General features: G+C 42.7%; 1 protein-coding gene across 3 annotated transcripts in view; it reads left to right on the top strand.

The window, feature by feature from the left end:
* The window catches only part of LOC120061218 (E3 ubiquitin-protein ligase MIB2-like), a 69,706-nt gene that overhangs the window by 41,551 nt on the left and 16,050 nt on the right, over positions 1-12,105 (top strand). For 2 of the 3 annotated variants that reach the window (XM_039010865.1, XM_039010863.1), the window contains exons 6-13: positions 424-566; positions 928-1,035; positions 1,731-1,835; positions 3,037-3,199; positions 4,158-4,291; positions 4,373-4,521; positions 5,149-5,305; positions 11,227-11,381. In XM_039010865.1, coding sequence (XP_038866793.1) covers positions 424-566; positions 928-1,035; positions 1,731-1,835; positions 3,037-3,199; positions 4,158-4,291; positions 4,373-4,521; positions 5,149-5,305; positions 11,227-11,381 — 1,114 coding nt within the window. The remainder of the gene's footprint in view (positions 1-423; positions 567-927; positions 1,036-1,730; positions 1,836-3,036; positions 3,200-4,157; positions 4,292-4,372; positions 4,522-5,148; positions 5,306-11,226; positions 11,382-12,105) is intronic. The other variant, XM_039010864.1, reaches the window with a different exon arrangement.

Below are 12,105 nucleotides of genomic sequence, written 5' to 3'. Positions count from 1 at the left end.
TGACCTGGCCTTCAGGAAAAGCAGCCAACAAGTGCTCAGCATATGTGGGAACTCCTTCAAGACTGTTGGAAAAGCATTCCAGGAGAAGCTGATTGTGAGAATGCCAAGAGTGTGCAAAGCTGTCATCAAGGAAAAGAGTAGCAATTTGAAGAATCTAAAATCTAAAATACATTTAGATTTGTTTTACACTTGTTTTGGTTACTACATGATTCCATGTGTGTTATTTCATAGTTTTGATGTCTTCACTATTATTCTACAATGTAGAAAATAGTAAAAATAAAGAAAAACACTTGAATGAGTACGTGTTCTAAAACTTTTGACCGGTAGTGTATGTATCCTACAGATCAATATGAAAGCACTGCAGTAGAGTATGTTGTCACGTGTGTGTGTGTGTGTTTTTATCTATGGTTTGTGTGTACACAGGTGAGCACGCAGAACTGCAGAGGCAGGAGAGTGCAGAAGGCCACACCTTCAACCAGGGGGACAAGGTGAAGTGTCTCCTGGAAGTAGACATCCTCAGACAGATGCAAGAGGGCCACGGAGGGTGGAACCCCAAAATGGCAGAGGTACTAAACTAAACTCCCTCCAAGTCAATTGGTGGAATTTCTCTGACATAATCTTATCAAAAGAGTCTTACCTCATTCCAAGCTTTCTCCAGTCGTAGAACTACTTTGAAGTGTATGCCACGTTGTCACTGCATGTGCTATGTTAGGCAAGTACTGGTTCAAATTCTGAGTACCGTATCCCCATTTTGAACCTTTGAACCCAGGTTTATGTAACGTTGCCGGCGTGAATGGTCTCTGGTGTGCAATAGAACAAAATCAACAAGCACGTATTACTTTCAAATCAATGGAGCCAGCGAAATGACAATGCCAAGGCCGGCCACAATCGGCAACTGCAAATCAAATCTGATTTGTGTGTTTACAGTACATCTGCAAAATCGGGACGGTACACAGAATCACTGACCGGGGAGATGTCAGAGTCCAGTACAGCAACAACATCCGCTGGACTTTCCACCCAGGTGCCCTGACCAAGGTACTCTAGCTCTACCAGTGAGAAATGAATACAGGCTCACAGCATGGTCTTATACTGTAGGTTAGCATTAGCTAGCGATGTGATGCTAATCAAATCAAATTGTATTGGTCACACACACATATTTAGCAGATGTTATAGTGGGTGTAGCAAAATGCTTGTGTTTCTAGCTCCAACAGTGCAGTAGTATCTAACAATTTACAACAATACACACAAATCTAAAAGTAAAAGTATGAATTAAGAAATATATAAATATTAGGACGAGCTATGGTCGGAGTGGGATTGACTAAAATACAATCATAGAACACATTATGTACATATGAAATGAGTAAATCAGTATGTAAACATTATTAAAGTGACTAGTGTTCCATTATTAAAGTGGCCAGTGATTCCATGTCTAAGGTGCAGGGTTGAGTAACCGGGTGTTAGCCGGCTAGTGATGGCTATTTAACAGTCTGATGGCCTTGAGATAGAAGCTGTTTTTCAGTCTGTCGGCCCCAGCTTTGATGCACCTGTACTGACCTCACCTTCTGGATGGCAGCGGGGTGAACAGGCCGTGGCTCGGGTGGTTGATGTCCTTGATGATCTTTTTGGCCTTCCTCTGACATCAGGTGCTGTAGGTGTCCTGGATGCTGACAGATTAGCATTAGCATCACATCGCTAACAATTTGCTGTCTTCTTCCCCTTTCTTGCCGTAGGTCAACACGTTTGGTGTGGGCGAGCTGGTGCGAGTACTGGAAGACATAGACAGTGTAAAGAGGCTTCAGGCTGGCCACGGAGAATGGACAGACAGCATGACACCAGTACGTTGACATAAGCTGAGGCTAACTATCTGTAGCCTGACGCTAACTTCCTGTAGCCTAACTGAGTGGGGAGAGGGAAACTGAAAACTAGCTGTTATTGCCAGAGAAGTTTCGAACTCCCTTTCTTATTAAGGCATCAGCATGCTTCAGTTAAGCAGGTACCTAGCCGAACTCGGCTAGCCGAACCGAACGAGTGTGCTCGCATACTCTCTTAAAAGACCTCTTCACTTGAAAAAAGCGGCAATAGTTACTGTTTGTCCATTTTGAGATGCCATAGCCAGAATACACTTCCTCAAAATAGTCAGAATTAATCTAAGATAACTCAAGAAATCTCATAAATGTTGACGTTTTTGCCGAAGAGATCTTAGTCAATCTTAGCAATTTTACATCTAAGATGTTTGGGGCAGTATTTCTTTATGAAGAAATGTGCATGAAAACGAATTATCTCTTGTTGAATGACAACAAAGACTTTATTGAAGAATCTTTACTGTTGACTTGGGGCATAGACTTCTGCTTCGAACTTAGGCTTGCCTCCAGAAAAAATTGTCATTACCCTCACCGAAGTCCAAAACGAACAAAAACGTCACAAAATGTCGTCATAATATATGCACAAACTCTACCGAACTGTTTCGGCTGGGAAGCATGCAGATGCCTTTAGTCTATTAACTAATTTACCGTCCTGGTCTTTTCAAACAGCTCTTACACTAAAAGGGCATTATCATTTTCACAATTTCACAGTATTTTTCCAACCTCATAGTGTGGAGATATATAGTATAAAACACAGGAAAAGCTAGTTTTTCACTTCACTGGGCCTTTAAGGCTTCTGCGAAAACAAAGCATCTTATTTACCTATAAATAAAAGCCCTGAGAATTTCCCTGAGTGGCATGGGTAACTGAAAAGAGTGCATTTGAGATGGCAAGATGAATCATGGTTTGATGGAGGTTCTTTGAAACGCTCCTTCTCTCATTCATGGCCAGTGATAAGTGTTTATACCTAAAATCTTGTCATATCAATGGTCGTGATGGAAAGGAGACAAAGTGAGGAAAGTGTAAAGGGAAAGAATCCATAGTCCTGCTTACCTATCTGGTGTCCTAACACTGTCAATACCACTGTCTTTTCACTCTCCTCCTTCTCTCCTCTGCCCTCCCACCCTTCTTCCTCCTCCTGTTTTTTACACCCCCTCCTTTCTCCTCCGATCAGGCCCTGGGGCAGATGGGCAAGGTGCTGAAGGTGTACGCAGATGGGGACCTGCGCGTGGCCTTCGGCGGCCAGACGTGGACCTTTAACCCGGCGTGCCTCTCAGCCCAAACCACGGAGGTGGATGCCAACCTCATGACTGCTGAAAACCCCAATGAATCCGGAAGTAAGGACTACTTAGACCTCGCAAAAAGGAGGAAGTGGGCCTCTTATCCAACAGTCTTCCAGCGACCTCTGCTTTTTGTCCTTCCTTCGCCTTATTCCCCCTCTCCACCCCTCCCTCTTCTTCCAGCACTCTTGCTGCAAGCCATGCATGCACTACTGGCCAAGGACTGTGACAGTGGCTGTCTGTTGCATAGACAGCCAATCATAACTCTGTTTCTCCTGGTCACTGTCTCCGCATGCATGGCCAACGGGTTTCATTTGCATGTCTCTGAAATGTCTGGTTTCTCTCTCCGTATCATGTCCATGCATGTAGTAAATAAGAATTTGTTCTTAACTGACTTTCCTAGTTAAATAAAGGTCAAATAAAAATAAAACAAATGTTGGAGGGAAGCTCCACAGGCCTCATCAGCATATGTGCCTCTACTGCTCCTCATGTGTGTATATGAATGTGTGCTTCTCCTACCAGTCTTGAGTGCCCTGACTCAATCCCCCCTCTTTCTATGTCTGTCATATTCATAATGATGGCACAGAGATGGGGACGAGAGGCTCATAATGCTGGGTTAGGGTGCACGAGGACATTTTGACCCATTCCAATGATTGTACTTTGACTTGACTTTACAAACCGTCTTGGTAACTCTGTGTGTATGTATGTGCTCTCTGGGTTTAGAGGGGCCTGGAGGGCAACGCAGCACAAACTGTTTCCCACGCTCTCGAATCCATCACTAACATGTCACACACACTCTCTTCTTTCTCCTTCCTTTGCTCCTCTACATTGTCTTCTTTCACTGTCCCTCTCCCCTTTTTTTCTTTGGCCTCTATTCCCGATCTTCTCTCCATCTCTCTCTCCTTTCTTTCTTTCTTTCTTTCTTTCTTTCTTTCTTTCTTTCTTTCTTTCTTTCTTTCTTTCTTTCTTTCTTTCTTTCTTTCTTTCTTTCTTTCTCCCTCTCTCTCATCTCCAGACACAGTCATTTCAGTCCTGGAAAAGCTGCTGTCTCAGTCTACAGAGCAGGACAACCCCAGCCGGCTGGTCATCGAGGCGGCGCATGGCAGTGCCAGCAAAGTCAGAGAGCTAGTGCAGAAATACCCTGACAAGGTGCGCTCACTCCCCACCGCAGACTGTGTGTGTGTGTGTGTTACATCTCTTAATGTGATTGTGTGTGTTACATCTCTCCAGGTGGATATAAGGAACCAGGGCAAGACGGCGCTGCAGGTGGCAGCCCACCAGGGCCACATGGAGGTGGTCCTGGCTCTGCTGCAGGCCAACAGCTCCATCAAGGTGAAGGATGAGGACGGAGACACTGCCCTGCACTACACAGCCTTTGGGTGAGAGGAGCACACCCAGACACACGGGCCATCTGAAGGTGGCCGTCTTAACCCTGTATTCACATTGTAAGCAAACAAGTTATGGGGAGGGGTTATCTGGATTTAATTGGATTTGGACTTGTCCATTTCTCCAGGTGGTGTGCATTGGGTTCAGTAAAATCACTCCACACACACACAGACAGGCATTACTTTTGTCCCTAATCCTCCACACGACAGAGAACAGGGATTAGATAGGCAGCTTTAGATTCCATCTATGAGAAAATGAGCCATCGATGGGATTTACAAGTATCCCTTGGGTTGCTCAGTGGTTACATGGCATGTAAACAAGCATCAGCTTTGGGATGGATCTGTTATGAGCCTCGTGCTGTGGGTTTGTTATTCAGGCCTGCGTGTTTTAGTGGTTCACTCTCCATTTTCAATTCAGTCCAATCCAGTGAGGCTTTATTGTTGTGGAACTCATTGGTAAATATTGCCAAAGCTGAAATTTGTTATCAGTAATGAGTAAATAAAAAATAAAAACACAACAATTATATGAAAATGCATCGAGTAATGCATATTGAAATTAATATGCTAACTAGATATGAAAAATTATTATGCTTAGGCCTAAGTGTGTGTGTGTGTGTGCAGGAATCAGGCGGAGATTGCGCGGCTGCTGCTGAGCAAAGGGGCCAATGTGAACCTACTGAACAACTCCATGTGCACGGCGCTGCACATAGCCGTCAACAAGGGCTTCACCGACGTGGTGCGCGTGCTGTCAGAACACTTGGCCGACATCAACCTGCAGGTCAGTACCGACTAATAAGATTTACATTACCTGTGCCTGAAATGGCATCCTTTTCCCGATATAATTCACTACTTTTGTTCGTGCTTTCACCTGTCATGCTCACTGCCCATACATACAAACACACACGTTCACGCACAAACACACTCTCACAAGTCTCTCGAAATAAACAGCATAGAGAGTGCAATGGCAGACAGATTTATTTTACCTAAAAACAGAATTTTACCGCAGATCCTTTTTTTCAGATCCTCCATACCTTCTGCTATGGAGCTTTTTAACAAACACTTTACACTACTGTTCAATAGTTTGGGGTCACTTAGAAATGTCCTTGTTTTTTAAAGAAAAGCTAATTTTTTTTGTCCATTAAAATAACATCAAATTGATCAGAAATACAGTGTAGACATTGTTAATGACTATTGTAGCTGGAAACGGCGGATTTTTAATGGAATATCTACATAGGCGTACAGAGGCCCATTATCAGCAACCATCACTCCTCTATTCCAATGGCACGTTGTGTTAGCTAATCCAAGTTTATCACTTTAAAAGGCGAATTGATCATTAGAAAACCCTTTTGCAATTATGTTAGCACAGCTGAAAACTGTTGTTAGTGATGGTAGTGATGGTTGCTGATAATAGGCCTCTGTACGCTGTTGGATTCTGGGTAAACTTTGAACATTACTACACTAGAGACATGATAGATCAGAAGTAATACTATAGTATCTGCGGGGTGATAGAGCATGGTTGTTACATCAGAAGTTAATGGTTATCTGTAGGAGACAGATGGCTTTGGAATGTGCTGGGTGGACGGGAAGAAGGAGTGCTATAGGTGTGCTCACGGGAGTGCTATAGGTGATACGGGTGGAGAGTTTTGGATTAGACATCAAGGGGGTTGAGGTCAGGTCACCATAAGGGAGACAGAACGGTTTATTACTCTATTACTTTGTCTTCCTGTCAGACCATAAAACCTAAGGATTGGAGAGAAGGAGTGTCTAAATTGGAGTGGTGGAAACGTGATGTCTGAATGCAGCTATCAACCCTTTGGGAAGAATTAAACTTGGTTAAGCTTTTCTAGTGTCCGTCGAGTTATTTACACTAAAAATAAGAACCTGATAACGCCTATGTAGATATTCCATAAAAAATCTGCAGTTTCCAGCTACAATAGTCATTTACAACATTAACAATATCTACACTGTATTTCAGATCAATTTGATGTTATTTTAATGGATAAAAAATGTGCTATATATATATAAATAAACACACACACAACCGTATATACATATATACACATATGTATGTATGTATGTATGTATGTATGTATGTATATATATATATGTATGTATGTATGTATGTATGTGTGTGTGTGTGTGTGTGTGTGTGTGTGTGTGTGTGTGTGTGTGTGTGTGTGTGTGTGTGTGTGTGTGTGTGTGTGTGTGTGTGTGTGTGTGTGTGTGTGTGTGTGTGTGTGTGTGTGTGTATAAGCTTGACACTAGAGGTCGACCGATTATGATTTTTCAACGCCGATACCGATTATTGGAGGACAAAAAAAAGCCGAAACCGATTAATCTGCCGATTTTTATTTAATTAAATTTTTCTATTAGTAATAATGACAATTACAACAATACTGAATGAACACTTATTTTAACTTAATATAATACATCAATAAAATCAATTTAGCCTCAAATAAATAATGAAACATGTTCAATTTGGTTTAAATAATGCAAAAACAAAGTGTTGGAGAAGAAAGTAAAAGTGCAATATGTGCCATGTAAGAAAGCTAACGTTTAAGTTCCTTGCTCAGAACATGAGAACATATGAAAGCTGGTGGTTCCTTTTAACATGAGTCTTCAATATTCCCAGGTAAGAAGTTTTAGGTTGTAGTTATTATAGGAATTATAGGACTATTTCTTTCTCTGACATTTTTATTTCATTAACCTTTGACTATTGGATGTTCTTATAGGCACTTTAGTATTGCCAGTGTAACAGTATAGCTTCCATCCCTCTCCTCGCTCCTACCTGGGCTCGAACCAGGAACACAACGACAACAGCCACCTTCGAAGCAGCGTTACCCATGCAGAGCAAGGGGAATAACTACTCCAAGTCTCAGAGCGAGTGACGTTTGAAACGCTATTAGCGCGCACCCCGCTAACTAGCTAGCCATTTCACATCGGTTACATCAGCCTAATCTCGGGATTTGATAGGCTTGAAGCACAGCGAAGAGCTTCTGGCAAAACGCAGGAAAGTGCTGTTTGAATGAATGCTTATGAGCCTGCTGCTGTCTACCACCGCTCAGTCAGACTGCTCTATCAAATCATAGACTTAGTTATAACATAATAACACACAGAAATACGAGCGTTATGTCATTAATATGGTCAAATCCGGAAACTATAATCTCGAAAACAAGACGTTTATTCTTTCAGTGAAATACGGAACCGTTCCGTATTTTATCTAACGGGTGGCATCCATAAGTCTAAATATTCCTGTTACATTGCACAACCTTCAATGTTATGTCATAATTACGTAAAATTCTGGCAAATTAGGCGGCCCAAACTGTTGCATATACACTGACTCTGCGTGCAATGAACGCAAGAGAAGTGACACATTTTCACCTGGTTAATATTGCCTGCTAACCTGGATTTCTTTTAGCTAAATATGCAGGTTTAAAAATATATACTTCTGTGTATTGATTTTAAGAAAGGCATTGATGTTTATGGTTAGGTACACATTGGAGCAACGATACGTACCGCATCGATTATATGCAATGCAGGACACGCTAGATAACTACACATGGTTGATGATATTACTAGTTTATCTAGTGATTATGATTGATTGATTGATTTGTTTTTTATAAGATAAGTTTAATGCTAGCTAGCAACTTACCTTGGCTTCTACTGCATTCGCGTAACAGGCAGGCTCCTCATGGAGTGCAATGTAATCAGGTGGTTAGAGCGTTGGACTAGGTAGCTGTAAGGTTGCAAGATTGAATCCCCCGAGCTGACAAGGTAAAAATCTGTCGTTCTGCCCCTGAACGAGGCAGTTAACCCACCGTTCCTAGGCCATCATTGAAAATAAGAATGTGTTCTTAACTGACTTGCCTAGTTAAATAAAGATGAAATAAAGGTGTTAAAAAAAAGTATATATATTTTTTTTAATCGGCCAAATCGGTGTCCAAAAATACAGATTTCCGATTGTTATGAAAACTTGAAATCGGCCCTAATTAATTGGCCATTCCGAATAATCGGTCGACCTCTACTTGACACACCTGTATTTGGGGAGTTTCTCCCATTCTTCTCTGCAGATCTTCTCAAGCGCTGTCAGGTTGGATGGGGAGCATTGCTTCACATCTATTTTCAGGTTTATCCAGAGTTGTTAGATCGGGTTCAAGTCAAGGCTCTAGCTGGGCCACTCAAGGACATTCAGAGACTTGTCCCAAAGCCACTCCTGCGTTGTCTTGGCTGTGTTCTTAGGGTCATTGTCCTGTTAGAAGGTGAACCTTTGCCCCAGTCTGAGGTCCTGAGCGCTCTGGAACAGGTTTTCATCAAGGATCTCTCTGTATTTGCTCTGTTCATCTTTCCCTCGATCCTGACTAGTCTCCCAGTCCCTGCCGCTGAAAAACATCCCCACAGCATGACACTGCCAACACCATGCGGGACGGGATGTAGTCTGGCGGGTAGGAGCGTTGGGCCAGTAACCGAAAGGTTGCTGGATCGAATCCTCGTGCTGACAAGGTAAAAATCTGTCGTTCTGGCCCTGAGCAAGGCAGTTAACCCACTGTTCCCCGGGCGCCGATGACATGGATGTCAATTAAGGCATCCCCCGCACCTCTCTGATTCAGAGTGGTTGGATTAAATGCGGAAGACACATTTCAGTTGAATGCATTCAGTTGTGCAACTGACTAGGTATCCCCCTTTCCCTTTCTCCCATGCTTCACCATAGGGATGGTGCCAGGTTTCCTCCAGACGTGACGCTTGGCATTCAGGCCGAAGAGTTCAATCTTGGTTTTGTCAGACCAGAGAATCTTGTTTCTCATGGTCAGAGCCCTTTAGGTGCCTTTTTGGCAACTCCAAGCGGGCTGTCGTGTGCCTTTTACTGAGCAGTGGCTTCCGTCTGGCCACTCCACCATAAAGGCCTGATTGGTGGAGTGCTGCAGAGGTTCTCCCATCTCTGCAGAGGAACTCTGGAGCTCTGTCAGAGTGACCATTGGGTTCTTGGTCACCTCCCTTACCAAGGACTTTCTCCCCCAGTTGCTCAGTTTGGCCGGGCAGCCATCTCTAGGAAGAGTCTTGGTGGTTCCAAACTTCTTCCATTTAAGAAGGATGGAGACCACTGTGTTCTTGGGGACCTTCAATGCTGCAGAAATGTTTGTACCCTTCCCCAGATCTGTGCCTCGACACAATCCTGTCTCGGAGCTCTTTGGACAATTCCTTCGACCTCATGGCTTGGTTTTTGCTCTGACATGCACTGTCAACTGTGGGACCTTCTATAGACAGGTGTTTGCCTTTCCAAATCATGTCCAATCAATTGAATTTACCACAGGTGGACTCCAATCAAGTTGTAGAAACGTCAAGGATGATCAATTGAAACAGGATGCACCAGAGCTCAATTTCGAGTCTCATAGCAAAGGGTCTGAATACTTATGTAAATAAGGTATTTCTGTTTTTATTTTTAATACATTTGCAAAAAAAATTCTAAAAACCTGTTGTTGCTTTGTCATTATGGGGTATTTTGTGTAGATTGATAAGAATTATTATTATTTTAATACATTATAGAATAAGGCTGTAATGTAACAAAAAGTGGAAGAAGTCAAGGGTTCTGAACACTTTCCGAATTATGTGCTGCTTTTAGTGTCTTTGTCATTTGTTGTGTTTTTACTGTGTATTTATCGTTGGTATATCTATTGGCCGGTACAATTAAATGTATTCCTTTTTTGTGTGATTAATAAAGTACTATGTTATCTAAAATGGATACATTCACCACCAGCCTGATTCATTTTTCTATAAGGGCTGTGTGATTTTTCTGCTCACTTGGGTCCAGTTGTTGAGCTCATTAAAGCCATTTAGACATCTCTCCAGCTCTCTGTCTGGGCTTTCCTCAAATGGCCACACCTCAAAACAGCTCCTTACGCCTCACAACAAGTCTCTGGTTTTGTGTACGGCTCGGGATATTTCATTTTTCCGCTTGTGCAGTGTGCGTGCTCAGTTGGAGTGGAATGGCTGCCTGGAGTTGTGTGTGTTATGTCTTGCTCGGGTAGTCGGATACTGGGTTATGTCGGCGTAAATGTGCAACATGTTTGAGGTGTTGGCAGCTGCATTGGCTATTCTCGTGGAGCAGTGGTGACGTACTCTCTCTTTCCATCGCCGTTGTAATCTACTGGGAAGCCAGAATGTTCCCAACTGGAGATTTAAACGATGATGGAGAATCATCCTGGTTTATCGACCCCACCACTCGCCATTGTACAGAACGAGTTCTGGACTGCGCCTCACAAAAGGACAATTTGAAATGCGCCAGTTAAGATTTTAATTTAGATTACAACTTGCGCATAGGCTCTAGTTCTTTTAACCGAATAAGCCAGAAGAAAAAAAAATTCAGCTCAGATTTACTCGAGGCTTACAACGCAGTGTATGCATAGCCTATAAGCCTAGTGTTTTTATTTGTTATATATTTTTTTATTTATCAATTTGGGTTCACAGTGCTGACTGAACTGAGGTCCCTGTACCGAATGGTTTTGTACGAATATGTGTACCATTACGGCCATATCCCATATCTCACTTCCCTCCAGGACTGCTATTAGGACAAGATGCTGTACAGATTTAGGATCAGCTCTCCCTGCCCAAGTTATAACCCTCTCCTTTAGGGGCTACCATCCTCTAAACTGACCCCATATAATTTATTATAGGGCTAACTTCTTTCTCCTCCTATCCCACCAGGACTCGTATGGAGACACGCCACTGCACGACGCCATCGCCAAAGACTTCCGGAACATCATTGAGATCCTGGCGGTGGTGCCCAACATCGACTTCACCCAGCAGAACAACCGCGGCTTCAACCTCTTGCACCATGCAGCCCTCAAAGGCAACAAGCTGTGAGTACCACACTGCTGCTGTACACTACACACTACCTCATACAAACTACACACACCACGCCACCCTTAAAGGCAACAAGCTGTGAGTACCACACTGCTGCTGTACACTACACACTACCTCATACAAACTACACACACCACGCCACCCTTAAAGGCAACAAGCTGTGAGTACCACACTGCTGCTGTACACTACACACTACCTCATACAAACTACACACACCACGCCACCCTTAAAGGCAACAAGCTGTGAGTACAATCAACACTACTACTACTAGACAATACACACACATACTACTAGACTATACACTACACACACATACTAGCTACATCTCACTACAACCCTCATACTCTTCGCACACACACAAACTAGGGGTGGGCGATATGGCCAAAATATTATATCACAGTAGTTTTTTTTAAAGTTGGACGGTATGACGGTATTTGACTGTATTTTTAGTTTTTGAATAACACAAGTTCTACATTTGCTTTATGAGTAGTGAGTGATCCGAGGATGGCAACACATACATTCTAAGTGATATCAATGAGTCTTTCTCCATTCTGATGGTTTTATACTGTTCAATTCAACTTCAACCAAAACAAATTTCAGCACTTTTAGCATTTATGCATTTCCTGCACTCAATTGCAGTGGTCGAAAAAGTACCCAATTATCATACTTGAGTAAAAGTAAAGATAGAAAGAAAATGATTAAAGTGAAAGTGAAAGTCAC

The sequence above is a fragment of the Salvelinus namaycush genome, chromosome 16 (genome assembly GCF_016432855.1).
Source record: "Salvelinus namaycush isolate Seneca chromosome 16, SaNama_1.0, whole genome shotgun sequence".
NCBI lineage: Eukaryota > Metazoa > Chordata > Actinopteri > Salmoniformes > Salmonidae > Salvelinus > Salvelinus namaycush.
The sequence above is the reverse complement of the archived record's forward strand: the minus strand, read 5'-3'. Positions and strand labels throughout refer to the sequence as shown.